The sequence below is a fragment of the Haliotis cracherodii genome, unplaced genomic scaffold, assembly GCF_022045235.1.
Source record: "Haliotis cracherodii isolate W230 unplaced genomic scaffold, xgHalCrac1.p SCAF_9, whole genome shotgun sequence".
In the NCBI taxonomy this organism is placed as follows: Eukaryota; Metazoa; Mollusca; class Gastropoda; order Lepetellida; family Haliotidae; genus Haliotis; species Haliotis cracherodii.
The window spans coordinates 27,905,880-27,931,173 of NW_027266343.1; the positions used below are offsets into that span (position 1 = coordinate 27,905,880).

Here is a 25,294-nt window from a genome sequence, read left to right on the forward strand (position 1 = left end):
GTAAGCACAGTCCACCTGTTAAGTTTGTTCACTGTCTACTTCAGAAGATGATCAAATATGGAAGGATCTCAGTTTATTAAAAGAACATTTCTACATTTCCAATCATACGGCGATAGCTGAGTTAAAAGAATCGTGCAATCGTCTACATCAGCTAAACATAATAATTAAATAACAAGAATGTGACAACCTTCTTTGGCTTTATAAATTATTTATTTTATTCAGAGACACGAGGTATAACAAGGACAATAAAACCTTTCAAAAAAGGAAGAAACAACAACATTCTCGTAAAACTACAGCCGTAAAAGACACCATGCTTCGGATAAAATAAATAAAATTTGACCTATTTAAATTGGGGTTGTCTATGAAGTCGTGCATGCCTGGACAGGTGGATATCATATGCTGAATTGTTGAGAAGACAGTCACGGAAGGGGTGTTCTTGACAAACAAAGTTCTTATGTCATAAAGCAAGCCTTAACGTACGTAATGGGTTTTCATGTGATGAAACCCTTGTGAAAACGTTCATTGAGCATTTAGTAGACAAACCTTGATGTTCCAATGATTTGAACACCCTAGTTCTCACATTAATCATCGTTTGCGTTTTTTGAAAACAGAAATATAATTTCATTGAAAGAATGATACAGTAACTCATTTTGAACATTCACATGTCAAATAGTTTCCCAGGACAAGGTTTTGTTTTAAAGTATGAATGCTTCACGTAGAGGTACTGCTGTGGTTTTGTCCTGAGGTCTGTATGTCTCACGCAAAGGTACTGCTGTGGTTTTGTCGAGATGCTTCACGTACTGTTTCGGTTTTGTCGTAAAGTCCTTATGCTTCACGTACAGGTACTGTTTCGGTTTTGTCGTAAAGTCAGTATGCTTCACGTACAGGTACTGCTGTGGTTTTGTCGTGAAGTCTATGCTTCACGTACAGGTACTGCTGTGGTTTTGTCGTGAAGTCTGTATGCTTCATGAACAGCAACTGCTGTGGTTTTGTCTGAAGTTTGTATGCTTCACGTGCAGGTACTGCTGTTGTTTTAGTTTCAACCAGAGAAATGCAGATCGTTCTATGACAACATGACATGTTCACAAACATGTAGCAATATCTGAAGCATACCATTTGAGCTAAGCAACATTTGCTCCTCAAATTAATTGAATAGTTGACATACGTATTATCATATTTATTTATTCAACAATTAGTTAAATATTGTCATAACAAAAACTACCAATACATTATGTTTGGTTATTTCAACAATGAAAGTAACTTACATTATTATGCTGTTTCGTATAAACAATATCATACAAATAAAATATAAAAAATATAGTGTATAAGTGTATGCATATATCTTGGTAGTAACAGCTTTGACACAAGGTAACAGTATTCAGTTACATTGTTACACATGTCAGTCTGTCATATTGCATACTTCATTTAAAATAATATCATACATCTTGCAAACAATGTTGTGTTGAACATTGTCTGTTGCTGAGCAAGGGGTTCCTGAAAGAGATAAATACAGTGTGGCAACATCAAGATCATCTTGGTAACAGTCATGTCTTCAACTCATGACTTATACGTAAGAGTGGAAATAGCGGTAAAAATAATATGAATGGGGCACTGAAAAGCAGCGATGAAAGTAACAAAAGAGGCATACATGTGTAAATGCAGTAACTTAATTTAAAAAATAGCAGCTACATTAAGAGTTAATACAACTTGTAACCCCATTTATACCATCCTCTTTGAACTTATGTCAAACATTACCAATTCAACAAAAGGAAAATAGAAGCCTTCTCTCGATTTAAAACCCGTTAAAGAACATATAAGTTTACAGTTTAACCATATTTCTCATGTGGTCTAAAAACATAAACTCATACGTACAACATTAGGACATGGTGATCGAGAATTAAAACAAGATTATTTAGAACAGGTTCAAACGAAGAGGTAAGTCTGTTGTTGAGGGCGGTCTAAGTAGTGATAACTTGTGCACAAAACGGTTCACATAAATAATTCAAACGAAGCACGTGTCTACATCCCACAAATGGGTAAAACGAATGATTTGTCAAAAGCAAACGCAACTGGAGAATGGGGGAACAGGTGAACGGGGGACAGGGACTTGTCGCCCATAAAGAAGTATTGGCCTATAACAATATCTAAACAGATCAACAGTCCCACTGAAGGTCCACAGCGTGTGCGTGTCGAGCACACAACTTTGTTTACGAATCTCTATAATTAGTAGTGTACGTGGTAAATGACATTATTCGTGCCTGACTACACCTGGCTGCCAATCTCGGATTAATTTGCATGGTTTCCAGAACTGCGACGTGCTCCTGCAATATAATATGACGTCATCGTCTTACTCGTGGCTATAGCAGTGTTGATTGTTCTAGAATGCCTTGACTGAGACTGAATGCAAGGCAGGACAGGTGAGAACACTCATGTGTACATTCTCCTTAACGATACTGTAATCAGCAGCCTTACTGGAGGTGACACCTTGTGTGTGTCGTGCACACGGCATCATTATTTAAACTCGATATGGTGCTCTACGTGGTAAATGACATTGTTCGTGCCTGACTACACACAGGCAACACAGTTGGATTACGGATCCTATAATAGAACATGGAGTCACCTCCTAGCCCAAGCCTATATAAGTGTTGAATGTTCTCGAGTGTTGGGTCAGTATATAAAGCAGGACAGCGGCGACTTAAACACATACATTTACATCACCAGGACAGGTGAGTACGCTAACATGTTCATTTTCTTTAACAATACTGTAATGCTTTAATAGCCATCTTCTGATTTTATTGAGTGGAGGTGTTTAATTTACCTTTCAGAGTATTGGCTGTTGAGCTAGCTGGTTTTGTAGATAGTTGACACATGACTCAGGGTTGTAGCTGTATGACAGACAATGTTTCAGTCCTGGTGAGATGCAATCAGTTTCCCGATACATGTACATGTGTATAGCTCACGTGTCTCACTGTCTCAACTATTTGTATAATACGAACATATCATTATTATCTACAGTGGTTGAAGAAATATTCTTGGAAAGAAACGATACTAAATGAAATAGTTCTGCCATTCTATCTCGTTTTTTAATGGACTCTTACGAATAGACATGTTGCAATCGGAATGCTACTTTGTGTATCGCGTATGATATTATGGAACGTTCAAGTTGTCTTATATGATAACAATTTATCCACTGAGTTGGCACCGTGCAATCACCAGCAGCAGATTTCATGGTAGTAACCAAGGAAACATGTTCACCACGGACTGACTATTTGTTGTAGATCATACAGAAAGCAACACCATGTCAAAGGGCGGAAATACAGTTATCGACAAGAATGATATCACGGTAATAAAATCCTTAAGTAACCCGCCTCAGCTGGTCAAAGAACTCCTGACAGTGACACTCCTGCTGCTGGGCTATCCGGAGAAGGAGGCTGAGGTATTTTCCGTCTCATCGGGGTGTCTTGTCATCCAAAAAAGTCTCGACAGCAATATGGCCTGTTGACTACAATTTGTCTACAGTCAAACCTCCTTGCGACGTGGTCATGCGTTGCTCCTTTGTGTATCAGACCAACAGCTTGTTCTTGCTGTTGAAGCGTTAATCTACCCATGCTCATGTCCTACAGTTTGAGTGTGAATGAACGGTACATCGTTCTTTGTATATCAATATCTGTGTTATTTTGGCATGCTGTTAGTGCAGCCAGAGTTTCACTTACAACTCACGTTCCCTTGATCTGGGTACCGTAGCACGTGCATTACTCAGCATATTGTTTTGGTTGTGTTTGGGAGATTGACTCTCAACCATTTTGTATCACTATTCTGGCTTTGGACCCGACGTGTCCAAATTTAAGTTTGGTAACGTTTCTACGTCAGTTTACATCAACAGTTATGCTATTTATGTCCATTATCCACAATCTTAGTAACTGAAATGTTCATTCCTCGATCAGTTGTGAATACATATCATGTCAAGTTGACCAGTTTACAAGATGTAAAGAATGCACTTATATTATACCAAAATTCTTTGAACCATGACCACGCCCCCCCCCCCCCCCCATGGCCGTTTCCCATATCATTATAATTATGATTTATATGTTATTGGTTTTACACCAGAACTATAACATATGCCGTCGTGTCTTGGCTGCCCCGGGGAAGGATGGTCTGCAACAGCAGATGATGAACAAGGACGCCAGCTCCATCCCTCCTGACACAGTGGCCAAAGTCAGGGCTAAGCTGCAAGAGTACTCAGTGGAAAAGGCAATGTGCGTGTGCTGTGCTTCAGTCGGGCTATACACGTGGGTAAGTGACCAGTTGGCTTTACACGTGGGTAAGTGACTAGTTGGCTATACACGTGGGTAAGTGACCAGTTGGCTATACATGTGGGTAAGTGACCAGCTGGCTATACACGTGGGTAAGTCACCAGTTGGCCATACACGTTAGTAAGTGACCAGCTGGCTATACACGTGGGTAAGTAACGAGTTGGTTGTACACGTGGGTAAGTGACCAGTTGGCCATACACGTTAGTAAGTGACCAGCTGGCTATACACGTGGGTAAGTGACGAGTTGATTGTACACATGGGAAAGTGACCAGCTGGCTATACACGTGGGTAAGTGACCAGTTGGCTATACACGTGGGTAAGTAACGAGTAGGTTGTACACATGGGAAAGTGACCAGTTGCCTATACACGTGGGTAAGTGACCAGTTGGCTATACATGTGGATAAGTGACCAGTTGGTTGTACACGTGGGTAAGTGACCAGCTGGCTGTACACGTGGGTAAGTGACGACTTGGTTGTACACGTGGGTAAGTGACCAGCTGGCTATACACATGGGTAAGTGACCAGGTGGCTATATAAGTGGGTAAATAACGAGTTGGTTGTACACGTGGGTAAGTGACCAGTTGGCTATACACGTGGGTAATTGACCAGCTGGCTGTACACATGGGAAAGTGACCAGTTGGCTATACACGTGGGTAAGTGACCAGTTGGCTATACACGTGGGTAAGTGACCAGTTGGCTATACATGTGGATAAGTGACCAGTTGGTTGTACACGTGGGTAAGTGACCAGCTGGCTATACACATGGGTAAGTGACGACTTGGTTGTACACGTGGGTAAGTGACCAGCTGGCTATACACGTGGGTAAGTGACGACTTGGTTGTACACGTGGGTAAGTGACCAGATGGCTATACACATGGGTAAGTGACCAGGTGGCTATATAAGTGGGTAAATAACGAGTTGGTTGTACACGTGGGTAAGTGACCAGTTGGCTATACACGTGGGTAATTGACTAGCTGGCTGTACACATGGGAAAGTGACCAGTTGGCTATACACGTGGGTAAGTGACCAGTTGGCTATACACGTGGGTAAGTGACCAGTTGGCTATACACGTGGGTAAGTGACCAGCTGGCTATACACGTGGGTAAGTGACCAGTTGGCTATACACGTTAGTAAGTGAGCAGTTGGCTATACAACTGGGTAAGTGACCAGTTGGCTATACAAGTGGGTAAGTAACGAGTTGGTTGTACACGTGGGTAAGTGACCAGTTGGCTATACACGTGGGTAATTGACCAGCTGGCTATACACGTGGGTAAGTGACCAGTTGGTTGTACACGTGGGTAAGTGACCAGCTGGCTATACACGTGGGTAAGTGACCAGTTGGCTATACACGTGGGTAAGTGACCAGTTGGCTATACACGTGGGTAAGTGACCAGCTGGCTATACATGTGGGTAAGTGACCAGTTGGTTGTACACGTGGGTAATTGACCAGTTGGCTATACACGTAGGTAAGTGACCAGTTGGTTGTACACGTGGGTAATTGACCAGTTGGCTATACACTTGGGTAAGTGACCAGCTGGCTATACACGTGGGTAAGTAACGAGTTGGTTGTACACGTGGGTAAGTGACCAGCTGGCTGTACACGTGGGTAAGTGACGACTTGGTTGTACACGTGGGTAAGTGACCAGTTAAAGCTGTGTTGACAAACAATGTATAGGCTGAAGTTTACATAGGTATTGAAAATAAATAAAAGCTACAAAAAACACTTTTGATATTCATAAGAAATATCGGCTAAAAGCAGGGTAGATTGTGCGATTCTGACTATATCATAAGCATGTATTTATGAAGCACTTATCAAATAGTGATGATAGCAGGTGTCCGTGAAAGGTTGAGTGTATCATGCCCCACCGGTGGCGTCCGTCACAAACACATACAAAGGCAAGTCAACTGTTCACCTAAAAAGACGAGAACATATGGTACGTGTTAAAATAGGAAATTGCATCCGTCATCGTTTTTGTCACAGATGTGTCAAATTTGGAAATGACCTCAACATGTCTACCATAAATCTTCACTTCACAAAGCTTTACTGAGGCCTTAAATGTTGTAACCTTCATCAAACAACATTAGCGTAAGACCCTCTTTGAAATCATCATAGAAAGAGCAAGCTCGGTTGTACCTCAAAGTTATGAAATGTAAACACAAAAGCCTGGAGCTGCTGGAATATTCCTCGAAATAAAGGAAAAGTTGACCGTTGGAAAGTTGAAGTCATCTTTCTTGTCATACAGTCTTGTGGGGTGTTTTGGGCGTCCAACAAGTCAGACTAAGTGATATTTCTAAGTAATGACAGAGCTAATGACGTTTGCTTACGACACACTGACAATTGTAATCATAACAATCCATATATAACATTAGTTAATATCTGTTCACATGATGATGAAGTATTTTGCATCATGTTTATACTTTTTATTGCAGGCAAGCAAAATGACAGCCTAAGTTATAAATGACTGGACATTAGCACACGGAATTCTACGAGAACCTGAAGCAAAGACCAAACAGCTTACGAGCATCTGATACACAGAACCAATCAGCCGACCACCATCTGATACACAGCTCCAAGCAGCCTACCGCCATCTGATACACAGCACCAATCAGCCTACCGCCATCTGACACACAGAACCAATCAGCCTACCACCATCTGAAACACAGAACCAGTCAGCCTACCACCATCTGATACACAGAACCAATCAGCCTACCACCATCTGATACACAGCTCCAAGCAGCCTACCGCCATCTGATACACAGCACCAAGCAGCCTACCGCCATCTGACACACAGAACCAATCAGCCTACCGCCATCTGAAACACAGAACCAATCAGCCTACCACCATCTGATACACAGATCCAATATGCCTACCACCATCTGATACACAGAACCATACACAGAACCAATCAGCCTACCGCCATCTGATACACAGAACCAATCAGCCGACCACCATCTGATACACAGATCCAATCAGCCGACCACCATCTGATACACAGATCCAATATGCCTACCACCATCTGATACACAGAGTCAGCCTTCCAAAAGGATTGTAATACATTAATGTAAGCCCCAGCACTGGGTTTGCCAACAGTTTACTTGTTGGACAAAGTAGGAACGAATGCTCTGAATGTTTCTGTTTGTTTACAATATAAGGAAGACCAAATTAAATAAAACAACTCGTGCTTGTGTCCATTTGTTCGTATGTTTCCCCTTCAGCTGAAGGCCCCCGTATGAAAAGGTCCGTGATACGGGTCATACAGAGCGTGGCCTAATGCTTCTACAACAAGGAACAAGTTGGCCAATCAAGTGTTCAATCAAGGGCTCAATGAAGTAAGCACAGTCCACCTGTTAAGTTTGTTCACTGTCTACTTCAGAAGATGATCAAATATGGAAGGATCTCAGTTTATTAAAAGAACATTTCTACATTTCCAATCATACGGCGATAGCTGAGTTAAAAGAATCGTGCAATCGTCTACATCAGCTAAACATAATAATTAAATAACAAGAATGTGACAACCTTCTTTGGCTTTATAAATTATTTATTTTATTCAGAGATACGAGGGAAAACAAGGACTATTAAACCCTTCAAAAAGGAAGAAACAACAACATTCTCGTAAAACTACAGCCGTAAAAGACACCATGCTTCGGATAAAATAAATAAAATTTGACCTATTTAAATTGGGGTTGTCTATGAAGTCGTGCATGCCTGGACAGGTGGATATCATATGCTGAATTGTTGAGAAGACAGTCACGAAAGGGGTGTTCTTGACAAACAAAGTTCTTATGTCATCAAGGAAGCCTAAACGTACGTAATGGGTATTCAGGGGATGAAACCCATGTGAAAACGTTCTTTGATTATTTAGTATAAAAACCTTGATGTTGATGATTTTGAACACCCCAGTTCTCATATAAAAGATCGTTTGCATTTTAGAGGTACTTCTGTGGTCTCGTCGATAAGTCTGTATGCTTCACGTAGAGGTACTTCTGTGGTCTCGTCGATAAGTCTGTATGCTTCACGTAGAGGTACTTCTGTGGTCTCGTCGATAAGTCTGTATGCTTCACGTAGAGGTACTTCTGTGGTTTCGTCGATAAGTCTGTATGCATCACGTAGAGGTACTGCTGTGGTTTTGTTTTGAAGTTTGTATGCTTCACGTAGATGTACTGCTATGGTTTTGTCATGAAGTCTGTATGCTTCACGTACAGGTACTGCTGTGGTTTTGTCGTGAAGTCTTTATGCTTCACGTAGAGGTACTGCTGTGGTTGTGTCGTGAAGTTTGTATGCTTCACGTACAGGTACTGCTGTGGTTTTGTCTGAAGTTTGTATGCTTCACATAGAGGTACTGCTGTGGTTTTGTCGTGGAGTCTGTATGCTTCACGTACAGGTACTGCTGTGGTTTTGTCGCGAAGTTTGTATGCTTCACGTACAGGTACTGCTGTGGTTTTGTCGTGGAGTCTGTATGCTTCACGTACAGGTACTGCTGTGGTAACTTACATTATTATGCTGTTTCGTATAAACAATATCATACAAATAAAAAATAAAAAATATAGTGTATTAGTATATACATATATCTTGGTAGTAACAGCTTTGACACAAGGTAACAGTATTCAGTTACATTGTTACACATGTCAGTCTGTCATATTGCATACTTCACTTAAAATAATATCATACATCTTGCAAACAATGTTGTGTTGAACATTGTCTGTTACTGAGCAAGGGGTTCCTGAAAGAGATAAATACAGTGTGGCAACATCAAGATCATCTTGGTAACAGTCATGTCTTCAACTCATGACTTATACGTGAGAGTTGAAATAGCGGTAAAATAATATGAATGGGGCACTGAAAATCAGCGATGAAAGTAACAAAAGAGGCATACATGTGTAAATGCAGTAACTTAATTTAAAAAATAGCAGCTACATTAAGAGTTAATACAACTTGTAACCCCATTTATACCATCCTCTTTGAACTTATGTCAAACATTACCAATTCAACAAAAGGAAAATAGAAGCCTTCTCTCGATTTAAAACCCGTTAAAGAACATATAAGTTTACAGTTTAACCATATTTCTCATGTGGTCTAAAAAACATAAACTCATACGTACAACATTAGGACATGGTGATCGAGAAATAAAACAAGATTATTTAGAACAGGTTCAAACGAAGAGGTAAGTCTGTTGTTGAGGGCGGTCTAAGTAGTGATAACTTGTGCACAAAACGGTTCACATAAATATTTCAAACGAAGCACGTGTCTACATCCCACAAATGGGTAAAACGAATGATTTGTCAAAAGCAAACGCAACTGGAGAATGGGGGAACAGGTGAACGGGGGACAGGGACTTGTCGCCCATAAAGAAGTATTGGCCTATAACAATATCTAAACAGATCAACAGTCCCACTGAAGGTCCACAGCGTGTGCGTGTCGAGCACACAACTTTGTTTACGAATCTCTATAATTAGTAGTGTACGTGGTAAATGACATTATTCGTGCCTGACTACACCTGGCTGCCAATCTCGGATTAATTTGCATGGTTTCCAGAACTGCGACGTGCTCCTGCAATATAACATGACGTCATCGTCTTACTCGTGGCTATAGCAGTGTTGATTGTTCTAGAATGCCTTGACTGAGACTGAATGCAAGGCAGGACAGGTGAGAACACTCATGTGTACATTCTCCTTAACGATACTGTAATCAGCAGCCTTACTGGAGGTGACACCTTGTGTGTGTCGTGCACACGGCATTATTATTTAAACTCGATATGGTGCTCTACGTGGTAAATGACATTGTTCGTGCCTGACTACACACAGGCAACACAGTTGGATTACGGATCCTATAATAGAACATGGAGTCACCTCCTAGCCCAAGCCTATATAAGTGTTGAATGTTCTCGAGTGTTGGGTCAGTATATAAAGCAGGACAGCGGCGACTTAAACACATCCATTTACATCACCAGGACAGGTGAGTACGCTAACATGTTCATTTTCTTTAACAATACTGTAATGCTTTAATAGCCATCTTCTGATTTTATTGAGTAGAGGTGTTTAATTTACCTTTCAGAGTATTGGCTGTTGAGCTAGCTGGTTTTGTAGATAGTTGACACATGACTCAGGGTTGTAGCTGTATGACAGACAATGTTTCAGTCCTGGTGAGATGCAATCAGTTTCCCGATACATGTACATGTGTATAGCTCACGTGTCTCACTGTCTCAACTATTTGTATAATACGAACATATCATTATTATCTACAGTGATTGAAGAAATATATTTGGAAAGAAACGATACTAAATGAAATAGTTCTGCCATTCTATCTCGTTTTTTAATGGACTCTTACGAATAGACATGTTGCAATCGGAATGCTACTTTGTGTATCGCGTGTGATATTATGGAACGTTCACGTTGTCTTACATGATAACAATTTATCCACTGAGTTGGCACCGTGCAATCACCAATAGCAGATTTCATGGTTGTAACCAAGGAGACATGTACACCACGGACTGACTATTTGTTGTAGATCATACAGAAGGCAACACCATGTCAAAGGGCGGAAATACAGTTATCGACAAGAATGATATCACGGAAATAAAATCCCTAAGTAACCCGCCTCAGCTGGTCAAAGAACTCCTGACAGTGACACTCCTGCTGCTGGGCTACCCTGAGAAGGAGGCTGAGGTCAGTTCCGTAACACCATGGTGAGAGGGGAGGGGGGGGAGCGTTAGTAGTGAGGTAGTGAGGTCGGTCATACGCGAGGCAGAGATGCGGGTCGGCCGACTAATGGTGGGTGACTGCAGATGACAATCACATTGATTATATGGGGTGGACAGTTGGATTTCTGGCGGCTGGCGAAGTATGTGTGTGTATTTGGGAGAGGAGGGGGTAGGGGGTAGAATGTTCTTATAACTGCTTGAAAATAAATCTCATCATCTAAAGAAGTCTATCGTTCGTCAACAGCCAAACCTCCCTGGTCATCCGTTGCTCCTTGATGTCTGTATCAGAGCAACAGCTTGTTCTTGCTGTTAAAGCGTAATCTTCCCATGCCCCTGTCCAACCGTTTGATTGTAAATGAACAGTACATCTTTATTTTTATATCCATATCTATGTAGGTTGGCATGCTGTTAGTGCAGCCAAGTTTCACTTAAAACTCACGTTCCCTTGATCTGGGTACCGTAGCACGTGCATTACTCAGCAAATTGTTTGGGCCATTGACTCTCAACCATTTTGTATCACTATTCTGGCTTTGGACCCGACGTGTCCAAATTTCAGTTTGGTAACGTTTCTTCATCAGTTTACATCAAAAGTTATGCTATTTATGTCCATTATCCACAATCTTAGTAATTGAAAAGTTCATTCCTCGATCAGTGTTGAATACATATCATGTCAAGTTGACCAGTTTTCTGTCATTCTGAAGAAGACTGAACACTGGGTGCTTGCCATACAAGGTGTAAACAATGGTCTTTTATTATTTCAAAATGCTTTAGTATGCTGCTATTTTAAATGTTCTGTTATAAAACCACCTACTTATATATCGCCTAAATATCACATCAACCGCCCCAGAGATGGGTATCAGTGAACGAACAGATTATACGACTCTTCAAATGGGAAAATGGACGTCACATTATTTGAAGACATCTACATTTGGAAATGATGAAGGGTTGGGCGAAAAGCAATGATGGTAGATCCCTGCATTCAGGAAGACTGGTAGATTGAACTTTCTTGAAATAGTACATATTAAAGATTCAAGTTAGTACAGCTAAACACCATTGATAATGGCTGATGTTAATACTGATGCAAGTGCATTTACCCAAACACGATGGATACTAGAGTGTATCCTTTCTAAACAAAATAAGGGGTACACCACAAAGGCAATATTTTCAAGAGAAGAATTGTAAAAGATGTCATAATGCAGGCTGCAGGAAACTGCACATATTCATCTTCGTGGCGACTCCCCATGATTGGCCGTTGCCCATGTCATTATTATTATGATTTCTGTATTATTGGTTTTACACCAGAACTATAACACGTGCCGTCGTGTCGTGGCTGACACAGGGAAGGATGGTCTGCAGCAGCAGATGATGAACAAGGACGCCAGCTCCATCCCTCCTGACACAGTGGCCAAAGTCAGGGCTAAGCTGCAAGAGCACTCGGTGGAAAGGGCTAAGAAAGTGTCCTTAGCTTCAGCCGGACTATACACGTGGGTAAGTGACTATTTGGCTATACATGTGGGTAAGTGACCAGTTGGCTATACACTTGGGTAAGTGACCAGTTGGCTATGCACATGGGTAAGTGACTAGTTGTCTATGCACGTGGGTAAGTGACCAGTTGGCTATACACGTGGGTAAGTGACCAGTTGGCTATACACGTGGGTAAGTGACTAGTTGGCTATGCACGTGGGTAAGTGACCAGTTGGCTATACACTTGGGTAAGTGACCAGTTGGCTATACACGTCGGTAAGTGACCAGTTGGCTATACATGTGGGTAAGTGACCAGTTGGCTATACACGTGGGTAAGTGACTAGTTGGCTATACACGTGGGTAAGTGACCAGTTGGCTATACACGTGGGTAAGTGACCAGTTGGCTATACACGTGGGTAAGTGACCAGTTGGCTATACATGTGGGTAAGTGACTAGTTGGCTATACACGTGGGTAAGTGACTAGTTGGCTATACACGTGGGTAAGTGACCAGTTGGCTATACACGTGGGTAAGTTACCAGTTGGTTCAACAGTATGGTCTGTGTGGTGCTATACTTGTGGGTAAGTGACTGGTTCAACAGTATGATCTGTGTGGTGGAATACTTGTGGGTAAGTGACTGGTTCAACAGTGTGGTCTGTGTGGTGCTATACTTGTGGGTAAGTGACTGGTTCAACAGTGTGGTCTGTGTGGTGTATTACTTGTGGGTAGGTGACTAGTTCAACAGTGTGGTCAGGGTGGTGCAATACTTGTGGGTAAGTGGCCGGTTCAACAGTGTGGTCTGTGTGGTGCAAAACTTGTTGGTATGTGACTGGTTCAACAGTGCTGTTTGGGCGGTGCAATACTTGTGTGTGACCTGTTCAACAGTGTGGTCAGGGTGGTGCAATGCTTGTGGGTAGGTGACTGGTTCAACAGTGTTGTCGGGGTGGTGCAATGCTTGTGGGTAGGTGACTGGTTCAACAGTGTTGTCGGGGTGGTGCAATGCTTGTTGGTAAGTGACTGGGTCAACAGTGTGGTCTGTGTGGTGCAATACTTGTGGGTAAGTGACCGGTTCAACAGTGTTGTCGGGGTGGTGCAATGCTTGTTGGTAAGTGACTGGGTCAACAGTGTGGTCAGGGTGGTGCAATACTTGTGGGTAAGTGACCGGTTCAAAAGTGTTGTCGGGGTGGTGCAATGCTTGTGGGTAAGTGACCGGTTCAACAGTGTGGTCTGTGTGGTGCAATACTTGTGGGTGGGTGACTGGTTCAACAGTGTGGTCTGTGTGGTGCAATACTTGTGGGTAGGTGACTAGTTCAAATGTGGTAAGGGTGGTGCTATACTTGTTGATATGTTACATGAGTGCGAGACACATGAATATGGAATATTAGTGTTTTAAGTGATAGCTTACGTTTGTGTAGAGAATGTTAATATTTTCAACATACAGTAATCTACGTTGCATTATTTTATTTATTATAACCATTGGTCATTATAAGCACATATACAGCATACAGACAGGACCAAAACACAGTTCATTATATCCGCCAATTCATTATAACCGTGTTCAATATAAACATAGTTTACTGTACATTGTATAACTGTTAGTGTATTGGGCATTGATGACTGGGTATCTGGAAAGGTCTTAGTTTGAAGTATAGCCAAGTGTACAGGTTTTCAACCAATCTAAAGGGTTAAAGGGTAATGTTTCTAATATAAACGTTGTACATCACATGTGTGTTTTATTGCAGGCAGCCAAGATGACAGCGTAATCTGGACACGCAGCCTTCAGCAATGGGTGGCTGTGTCTGTAATGCCATCATGTACAATACCCTCTAAAGGACAAGTATATATGTATATGGGTTTTGCGATCTTGTCAAGCGTTTGCATTTTGGACAAAACATAAAGAGATGAGGCTGGGTCTGAAAGAAAATGGATTGTATTTGTCTTAGTTTTACCAGGAACAACAAAAGAATGATGTTAGCTGTTTAATGTTCATTATATTGTTATTGCGGAGTTATTGTTGTGTTAACCTTCCATTTTCAGGGTCCCAAGGTTATTTGTACTAAATAAGGGGGGCAAAACACATTTAGAACAAAGGATAGGAGGCTTTGAGCAATCAAGTGTACTGTGTAGTAGTTCAATTACATACCGTAGCTGTGAGGGCACATTATTTAGCCTTGTCTATCAGTTACAAATGATGGTGTCAAGATGAGGTGATAGGTGGTTTAATACATCAGAGACCTTTCAGAGTGTCAGCATATGTTTTACGTACATGTATTTAGTATTATTATCATTATTATTATTATTATTATTATTATTAAATATGGTATCCAGGTACTTATTTCAGCTTAAATGGCGCGGTTTTATTTTTTACCCAACCAGTGAATCAGTTTGCATTCCAGTTATCATTCTCATCTCCCTGGGGAGTATACAACCCATGCTGCCTATGGGCGTTAGAGGGTTTTTACATCCACCTCACATATGTGTTCACCAACAAAAGAAACGCAAATACCATAAATGTTGGTTTATGTACGAAGAATTACTCATATTTGAGTGATATTAGATTGGTTTGATGCACAAACCAACTAACTCGTGTCTTGTGTGAACCCATGCTCATGAACGCATCACATGTGACATCATAGACCCATGACTTGAGATGCGCCATTTGTCTCATGCAGGATTAGTGTGTCAAGTTTTGAAATCATGTGCAGCATATTGTGATAAGAATAAAGACACTCTGTGGTAACTCTTGACTGATTGTCCTTTAAGTGGTACACATTGGAAACATGTCTTCTTAATGTATGTACTTCTCTGGTTCTCTTGGCAGTGAGTATTTAAATGATAATGACATATAAATACTAATAAAGCCCATGGGGCGATTCCAGATTATGATTGGTTACAAATAAGGTATGCTTGTCGCCAGGGGCTAAATTGATCAGGGTTGTTGAGCTTGTTAGTTGGGTGGCATCCTAATCCAGCGTGAGACGTTGCTCACAATATCAGTCAATGGTTTGTGTTGAAGACTTGATTAGTTCCACACAACTGGGATACATTAGAGCAAAATAAATTAAATGACTTGTCAAGGACAATAAAATTCATTTATTAACAAAGCATGGATTCATTTCAAATTTTATTATTTGAATAAACAATTCTACAGTTCAAGTCGGACAATAAGCTCACAAAACAATTATCATGCATTCATCTTTATCAAATATTAATAACAAATAAATGAAAAAATCTATGGCAATCATTCTTTCTTTGGTTTCTTTAATTATTTATTATATTCAGACATACATGTATGTCAAAACAAGAGAATCACAGGAAGACGAGCGTCATGAACAATAAACTGTTCATATTAGCAAACAAACACACCAAGCATACTGGTTATGACAAGACAATGTTTTGAGTATTATAAATAACATTTACTTCAAACATTGAAAACTGTAATTACACTGTTTACAAGTTCATTCAAAATGAAGCCAGCACTAAAGACATGTAGAAACATATTTAAAAAACAAAAAAACTTTCTTCATGTTAAAAGTTATCTAAAATATATCAAATATTCCATGTTCGACATAAATCACATGAAATCACTTCAAACAATTGTAAATTTTCTCAAAATGCATCTGTTTATATAGCTGTCAGTGATGTAAATGATTCAGCTTTACGCAAACATTTATTTCTGATATGACGCAATGACAGATTCATCTTGAAGTTCACAATCGATAAACCAGTCTAAAAGAGCCACTAGATAGCAGTCTATGGAGATCTGTGAATGTCAGAAAGTAGTTTAGAACTGGCTCCATGTCTTTCAACAGCTGCACCAATACTCAGCCTAGTTCTTCAAAACCACAAGATTGGGTGTCACCACATATACACATACCTGATTACAGGGATTATGGATGAACTTTCCTGGTTGTTGAATGAATGAGACAGTGAGTGAGTGAGTTTAATGCCGCCTTAAACAGTATTCCGGTTATATCACTGCATCAGCTTAATGTATGAGAAAAGCCCCAAAAGTGATGCAGGTCTCAGACGTTTATCACTTTGGTGAAACCCACGAGCATTGGTATGGTGGTGACAAACCAAGAAACAGGATTCGAACCCAGGATCATTGGTTTCAGGCATGCCCAAGGGAGGCAACTCTGCACAGTGAATTGTGGCACCTAAGATGACTGCTGGCCCCAGTGCTCCTTTTTGAATGGTGTTTAGTTCTCAGCCATAAATTAAAGCCTTTGGCAAGTATTTCACAAGCATTTGGCGAGATTCTGTTCAACATTCCCTCATGAGCGAGAGAGACAGATAAGCTATTACCGTACGTTTCTACACACAGCAGCAATATGACATCATGAACAATAAGAATGTTCAACTGACCAATCAAAACAAAGATTACATTACGGTAACATATTAAAAAGTTATTACCCAGTAGATTTAATTCATATATGAAACAATCTGTATACTTGAATTTTTTGTAAAAATACAGAAACAAATTCTGGTAAAACCACTTTTTAATGGAAGATTCTGTGAAGATACTTGGCATATTGTGTTGACTTAAAAAACATCATTACACTGAGAAACCACGAAAACATCAAGGGAACAAAAAAAATCTTACAGTAAAAAGTACAAACCAGATTTTTCGTTGAAATAAATAAGATAGAGATTTTGATTTCAAAGCTCACTACAAAGTTATGATAGTCCATATGAGGTATTGTACCTTCAGATAAAAAAGCCATCAGCTTATGCTATGACAACTTCAGTCACACTCTCATATATAATTGACACAACATTAACAAGTACCGTCCACATGAATACTTACATGACACGTACAGGGCAACAACATGCCCTCTGTTGTCACCAGAATACTATTTCTGTCCTATAATGGATAGTAATATCGACTTAATTAACCAATATCAAAACTTGATATCATGATCTAGTAAATATGCAAATGAGCTCACCTATTAGGAACAACTTTTAAGTTCCATAACTTGATGTAAAGTGTGTTTGATTGACGTTCCCAGAATGTTGTGACAGGGGTTTCCCCATGTGTTGGTGTTTCAGAAGAAAAACATGGCTGAAAATCATTGGTACTATATGATAAATGCAACTAGGCATGAAGCCCACACAGAGACTGGCCGTGCTGTTTCCCACCCCAAGGTAACAATGATGAAAGTCACTGGGCATGACACATTACACATAATGATGTGAGGGTAACAATGTGGATCATCGGGACATGTTCTTTCACTGCACGACCAGCCTCCATCCAGACATATATATTATGAGATATATATTAAACAATGTGTAAACATCATCATACTGTATTCTACCTAATAAACCCCCTTCTCTGTATAAGAAATCCCAATCTCAAGTGTAGTGACGGGCACCCCACCCTGGCTCGATAGAGTTAAACAATTGCCCCAAAACATATTTTACACAGTGCAAAAATATATTGACTCTTCACTTGCCCACAATAAAATTCATTTGCCCAAGTTTAATGATTTTAAGACTTCTCTGGTCGGCCACAACCAGGAACTAAACCATTCTGCATTCTGTGTAGTGTTACAAAGTGTCCTGGACATTAGGTGAGGTGCAATGGGGTTTAACGTCGCGTCCAAGACTATTGCACTTATATAGCGATGTGCACGCGTGTGTTTATGTGTGTGTGTATGGCTGCTTCCTAGTCCGGGGTGATGATGGTTTTTATTGGTAGCACACTGAGACACCATGCCGCAGTTTAAGATGAGTACCCCACTCAGACACAATATACTGAGTCCGAGCTGATCAATCCTTGTTTTAGCCCCTTAATGACAAGTCTTTTGGTATGACACGGCCAGGAATCAAACCTCGGACCTTCTTCTCTTGGGGCGGACGCTCTACCACTAGACCACAAAGGCGGTCTCTCCTGGACATTAACACCTGAGATAGGGAGTAACTGAAAACATCATAAAAATGAATGTTCTATGTTAAACTCTTATCTCATTAAATAACTATGAAAAGTAGGATTTATTTACTGTTTCTGTTAACATATTCAGATGCCTGGATCAATCAATCAGTGAGGATGGATGTACAACATGTAGTCTGACCTGTACACAATACTGTACACGTGGTCTGGCGAAGGTAATTTTACATAAATACATACCGCCAAAATATGCTATTGCTGCACTTAAAACAAAAGAATGCTTAGACAAAGAACTGATGGTAACAATATCAGAACTCCCTCGCCAGTGGTATCCATATTAATGCCTGATTTGACTTGTAACTAACCTTGCCAGTGGTATCCATATTAATGCCTGATTTGACTTGTAACTAACCTCGCCAGTGGTATCCATATTAATGCCTGATTTGACTTGTAACTAACCTCGCCAGTGGTATCCATATTAATGCCTGATTTGACTTGTAACTAACCTCGCCAGTGGTATCCATATTAATGCCTGATTTGACTTGTAACTAACCTCGCCAGTGGTATCCATATTAATGCCTGATTTGACTTGTAACTAACCTTGCCAGTGGTATCCATATTAATGCCTGATTTGACTTGTAACTAACCTCGCCAGTGGTATCCATATTAATGCCTGATTTGACTTGTAACAAACCTAATTGTATGGGATTGTTATTGGGTTGAATGTGGTATTCAAACTAAGGCCATCTGTAATATTGTTGATGTTGGAAGGAAAAATAAAGAAGGGAAGTAACTCTGCCTATACTCTGTTCCTTTCAGCTGTCAACACTGTGCGGAAACCATTACACAACACATAAATAGTGGTACCCCAAAACTGGTGCTGTGAGTTATTGAGTACATGTGCATTTAGAAAATATTCAAACTTCACAGCCAGTTGTATCTCTTGTGGTCAATACTTCAAATTGGGATACTATTTCTCAAATTTCTTACAAAATAGGCAATACATCAATTGTATTGTAAACCAAAGGCAGGTCTTTTTCTGTTTTTGGTTTTTCTTCCTATCAACCTCTCACTCTGAAGAAAAAATAGGAAACACAAAAATAATACAGATAGCCCATGAGTGTTTGCCACTAATTGAGAAGATACATGTACATCCATTAGAATGGATGATGGGTGTCAAGTTTCTCCACAACTTTAGTACTGGAAGAGTTACAATCTGTTGATAATAACACGGCACCCATGACAACTTCCACTCGGGTGTCCGAGGGAACTCATGCCATCAGGACCCTCAGACCCACACAAACTGCAGGTCCTCACTAAACCATTCAGGCTTTCACTTAAAAGAATGCTGCTTATTGTGACACAAAAACTGACACATACATTTACTGCAGGCTATTAGGAACACTACAACAAGGATACAACGGGCCCTACATGATATCTACCTGCCACGAGCCAACATATTTCGAACATTGCACCCCGGGGCAGTTTATAATGAAGCATGGCCTCTGCTACACCATACAACCATTCTTCCCATTTCACCAGTGGCAGTGGCCATTGCACTTTTTGTAGGTGATCAAGTACAACATTTGGTTTAAGTACAAAAATGAAATCATTGTCGCCATGGTAACTGTTCAGACTAAATGAATATACATATATCGTACTGAAGGATGGATGATGTGTTGATATTATTAACAATTAGATGCCAATTTAGATGAGATTGCTATTTCCTATCAGATGACCATTTTATCATAAGATAAACCAACTCGGACATATTTTCATCACAGGATGTCATAGGTCAGTATCTTCTTGTCGGACTTTATGAAAGCCTGAATGAGCATGGTTCTCAGGATACTGCTCAACATCTGGAAACTCATCTTTTCTTTCTTTAAGCAGTCCATTTCTCTGTCCACCATCAAATAAAATGGGGATTTCTTTGCCAGCATAGACGGTGGTCGCATTCTTTGGTACTTCATAAACATCGAAACAAAGCAACGATCTGGATGCGCATTATTGGGATACACTTTGTCATTCGCATTTTCCCAACTGGAGCTATTGGAAGACACCAGTTGTAAATATTCGTTCTTATATTCATCCACTTTTATAACAATGTCTCCCCACTTGAGGGAGGTATGAGAGCTGGTCTGGTTCAGTTTGAACATCACAGAGTTCATGAACCACACCGAGTTGGTCAGTGACTCCGCCGAACTACCGCCTAACTGCCCTGTCCGGAACAACTTATCAACATCTCGTCTTGTCAGTGGGCTGATGGTCAGTGCAGGGTCAGGGTCAGGCTGTTGAAGCTGACGTAGTTGTTGAATTTTGGTCTGCAGCAGCGAACGACAGTTTAGGAACTCTGTATCCCTTGTGATGGACACAGGATAGCCATTTTCCCTCAAATACAATTCTAGATACGACTGGATACTTTTCAGTGTACTTACACCAAACTCTTGTCCACGTAGATTACGAACAGTAACATAAAATTCAGCCAGGAGTGGATCTAACTTGTCAGGAGGAATCCTAAACATTGGATCATTAACACCCTTCTCCTTGATGAAACTCTGAAATCGTTTTACTGCAAATCTGACATAATCTTTGAATGAGTCCAGCTTCCTTATCTCTGTGCTGGAGAAAGGGTCAGCATCCCCGCCAGGCACAAAGTCCTCTTCGTCTTCGTCCTCAGAATCAAGGTCGATGATGATCGGACTGTCCATGTTATCATCAATGTTGTCCTCCTGATTGTTGGTGTCCTCCGAGACTTGGGAATGAGCAGAGTCCACATCGTCTATTGACGTCACTGCGGAGATGCTGCCGACCTCCAGCATCAGGGAGGAGGAAACTGTGCAGGGCACTTCAACACCTGCAACAAATAACGCTAAAAACTACTACTCCTGCACAGACTCTAATGTCATACTATAAGTACCACCACTACTTACATAGAAACTGTTTTTTCCAAGATTATCAATAATCTATTCACTATGAAGACAGTTAATCTTTTTTAACCATCTAAATCGAGCATGTTACATATATAAAAAAAATCAAATGTTTCATGGAACTGCTGTGAAGGTTTTGAATAAGGTTAACTTCCTCAAATATAACTCTGGAAATCAGAGTTCTGACAAAAATACAAACAGCACATTGCTCAAAATAAAGATATTTTCAATGAAACACAATATTGTTAATATTTCTTTTTACTTTGTAAAATATGAGACAGGCTGATCGGTAAAAGAAACATATGGTTTGTCCAGACTGACTGCCAGACTGACCATTGAAAGACCTCACCTGAGTAGGAGGTGGAGGGTTCACTGTGGTCCGTGCTGGTGGAGTGTTGGATTCCTGTGTTGCCATGGTCGTTGGTGTGAATCTGTAGGCCAGCTGTCCCTTCATCTCCATCCTCCTCCTCCTTGGCTTCATCCAGCAGCTCTATGTAGGGCTGGCCAGGTGGGATGTCCATCTCCGTCCCCGCCTTGCGGTGCTGCAGTAGGGCCTGGTCTTCATTTGACTTGGAAACAAGATGACGCAGGCTTGAGACGTTCATCCTCTCTGGCTGTTCCAGGGATGGTGGGGGTGAAGAATCTGATGATGTCTTTGGTGATTTCTTAGAAGACAGGCCCAATGTCTTTGACTTCATGTAGAGGCCTGTTAGAGACAAAGATGGCTCCAGAGTTGATGGAGACAAAGTTGAGGCCAGACTTGACTGAATATCTACAACAGGCTGCCCTGTCACAGAAGAAGACTTCGATGAGGCAGATCTTGAGATTTTCTTTGGGACAAGAGAAAGATCCGGAAATGTGTCCTCACTGTCTTCCCCGCCATAGCTGTTCTCATTTGAACTACCAGATGGCGGACTCTTGGTGGGTGAACCAAGTGACTCCACTACACTGCTGACGAAGTCATGAAAGGTTTCCTTGTCTGGAGAATGTGGTGTGCTGGATGAATGTAACTTGGCTGCCGACTCAAGGAATGAGCTACTTCTGGACTCAATTCCTATACCACCAGAGTCTCTTTGTGTATAGTCTTCTGTCATAGTTGCAACCCTTCCAAGAATGCACCTATTGGCTGAATCTTCCATTTTTTTATTGATACTTTTAGCTTGACTTTTTCCCGTATTAGTAACTGCAATAGAGGATTTGGCTGATTTTGGTACAGTGGTTGAATTTGACTTCCTTCTTTTCGGCTGCGGTGGGGTATCTAGCGCTATAATAACTTCGTCGTCCGAGTCTCTCATTGGTTGACATTGTGTCCTGTTCTCCTTATCCTCTATTATATCTGACTTAGTTTTTTCAGAAGAGCTGACCTTTTCCTTTCCTCTCACAGATATGGGCAAGTTCTTGTAAGCTTTTGTACAGTAGCTCTCGCTAATGACATTACCGCATTGCTGCAGCAGTTCACTGAGAACATAACGTTCCTTCTTGGCATTGTCAATCTCCACACACACATAGCCACTTACTTCCACAATCTGGTCAAAGTTTAAGTGTTCTTGGCACAAATTCTGCAGACTTTCTAGGAAGGATGAAAAGAATTTAACTGAGTAATGCTTCTCCATGCTGTCTTGCGGTTACTATGGTTACTATGGTTTGCTATGTCAGATGTATCATCTGAAAAGAATAACAATTAAGCATTAATGCATCACTGAAAACATAAATTCTGACACAATAATGAAATTCTGTTGACACCTTTTCCGCATACCAATCAGTGAACTGTTGTTTGTTCAATTATTTTATTGCCTCTGAACTTCATAGTAAACATATAAACTGTGTGTTGTTTTTATGTAAGTGCTCTACTCAGTGCTGATAAACGGTGCTATTTGCTGTTTGATTGAATTAAGGTAAGGATATGTATCATTCCACTGGGGATAGGGTGGGGGGAGTCGCATTGATATTGAGTCGCATTTATGGCTAGGGGTCAGCAGTCGTATTGTGGATCCTCTAACCCGTGTTCAAAACGCACAGGATTCAGCATCCATATCAACAAACCCCAAAAAGAAACAAAATCCTATAGGCTCCCAAATAATCAATCAATCGTCACAGCCGAATTAATTGGGATAGTAACAGCCCTGCACAGCGCTCAAATAAATAGACACCAAAAAACCCTAATCCTTTCAGACTCATTAAGTGGGCTCCAGGCGATAAACACAAAAACACACCCAAAACTAATACTACAGATACTTAAAAACTCAAACAATCTACGTAAACTAGGTAAAGACATAGAAATAGTTTGGATACCCGCTCATATTGGAGTGTTTGGCAATGAACAAACAGACAAAGCAACCAAATCAGCACTAAAATAAGAAGAAGTAAGCATGAACCTACCAATATGAAAAAACGAAATTAAAAGTATCACAAAGGAGAAAATCTTCCAAAAGTGACAAAATAACTATCAGAAATCGGACTGCAAACTAAAACACCTGCTACAAAAGCCAGTCAAAAAAAACAAAAATCCATCATAAAACAAAAACAATTGACAGAGTAATAACCAAACTACAAACAGGCCACACTGAGTTAAACTCCCACCTAGACCAATTTAAAAAACACAAAACCGGTAAATGCCCCCAGTGCAACTAAAAAGAAACTCCTGAACACGTTATACTATATTGCACACATTACCAGCAACACAGAACAACACTCCAATCCACACTAAACTGCAACAATCAAATGACAATAGCAACGCTACTAAACCCCCTAAATGACTTACAAACTTATAAATCACTCAGCATCTATCTAATCAAAACAGGCCTCCTCGGCCACATCTAAAAAACTACAAGAAACAAGCTGTCAATAAACCTATAAAAACACACAGCCACACAACCTCACAAAAACTCCATTTAGTCCCTCGATCCCCCCATTGGAAATATGGGTGCCTTCACAAACCAGCTGGGTACCTGCCTCTATACCCGACACATACCTAGGATACCCCCCATGTAGTAGGCTACCCGTCCTTCCCATCAGGCTGTCCACAATACTGTCCTTTCTCAGCAAGAAATGACACTGTATTACAAATGATTGTTTCTGTAAGTTGGTTCAGTTACAAACCTCACATTGATTGTCGCCATAGTTTTAACAATGGGTACAAACTGGCAGAATAGTGACCATATAACAAAGCTGAAACTTACTCAGATGGTTTGTATTTTAGTTCCATTTTGTCAAATCGGTCCTCCTGACTGCCAAAGAAATTATTTTTGTTTCGATCCTGTAAGAAATGCAGAGATATGTATGACGACTTCCATATCTTAACTAAACTTGTGAACTAGGCTAGCACCACCATTAGTCCTCACTGCAGTATAAGACGAAAAATTTCAAACAGGTGCTGTCTTAAACACTGTGATCATGTCCCAAAAGAAGCTGTCATCAATACCATTGCTTATCATCATAAACAGCAAAACATGTCTCAGGCACAAAGAAAGATCCCAATGAGAACTTACTTCTCAACCGGACTTCATGCATCACAGTAGTGTATTAGATGGCCACTTAGACCACTATCTTACTTGTCTAGATCAGTCCCATGGCCCTAATCAAATTCAATAATATTAAATTATAACAAGTGTTCCAAACCTGCATATTTATTTTTGAAAAGAAACCTTTTCAGTAAATTGAATATTGTAATATCAACGAATGACATGTATAAGTATTTCTTCGAGATAATTGATTACCTGATTCAAAAGTATTTGCGGTAGTGGCTTTGACAGCTATAATCTCATTGTACACGAAAGTGTTAGAAGCGCACGTAAACTGTCGAAATTTACTGTTACCGTACTGGTGACATTTACAAGCAACTATTTTACGATGTGCAAGTTAATTCGAAATATATTGTGCAACAGTGTATGCAAATACCTGCAGTACAACTATCTTTTATCAGCATATTCCCTTGGTTGTCGCCTCACGTGAAACTGACAACCTCGGAATGCTCATTAGCATATTCGTGACCTCCGCGTGACC

General features: G+C 40.5%; 3 protein-coding genes across 3 annotated transcripts; 2 read left to right on the top strand and 1 right to left on the bottom strand.

Annotated features, from left to right (window-relative positions):
- The first annotated feature begins 2,401 nt into the window (after positions 1-2,401).
- LOC139453219 (uncharacterized) lies at positions 2,402-7,408 on the top strand. Its single transcript, XM_071234848.1, has 4 exons — positions 2,402-2,417; positions 3,279-3,436; positions 4,108-4,293; positions 6,742-7,408. Exons 1-4 carry the CDS (start codon positions 2,402-2,404, stop codon positions 6,760-6,762), a joined length of 381 nt encoding a protein of 126 aa, XP_071090949.1. The 3' UTR covers positions 6,763-7,408.
- Positions 7,409-10,184: 2,776 nt separating this feature from the next.
- LOC139453195 (cytoplasmic dynein 2 heavy chain 1-like) lies at positions 10,185-14,686 on the top strand. Its single transcript, XM_071234825.1, has 4 exons — positions 10,185-10,264; positions 10,817-10,974; positions 12,312-12,497; positions 14,215-14,686. Exons 2-4 carry the CDS (start codon positions 10,837-10,839, stop codon positions 14,233-14,235), a joined length of 345 nt encoding a protein of 114 aa, XP_071090926.1. The 5' UTR covers positions 10,185-10,264; positions 10,817-10,836; the 3' UTR covers positions 14,236-14,686.
- Positions 14,687-20,140: 5,454 nt separating this feature from the next.
- On the bottom strand, positions 20,141-25,246 carry LOC139453096 (uncharacterized). Its single transcript, XM_071234721.1, has 3 exons — positions 25,190-25,246; positions 21,642-22,957; positions 20,141-21,219 (listed from the first exon to the last, which is right to left on the bottom strand). The coding sequence occupies exons 2-3, from the start codon at positions 22,903-22,905 to the stop codon at positions 20,141-20,143; spliced, it is 2,343 nt and encodes a 780-aa protein (XP_071090822.1). The 5' UTR covers positions 22,906-22,957; positions 25,190-25,246.
- Positions 25,247-25,294: the final 48 nt, after the last annotated feature.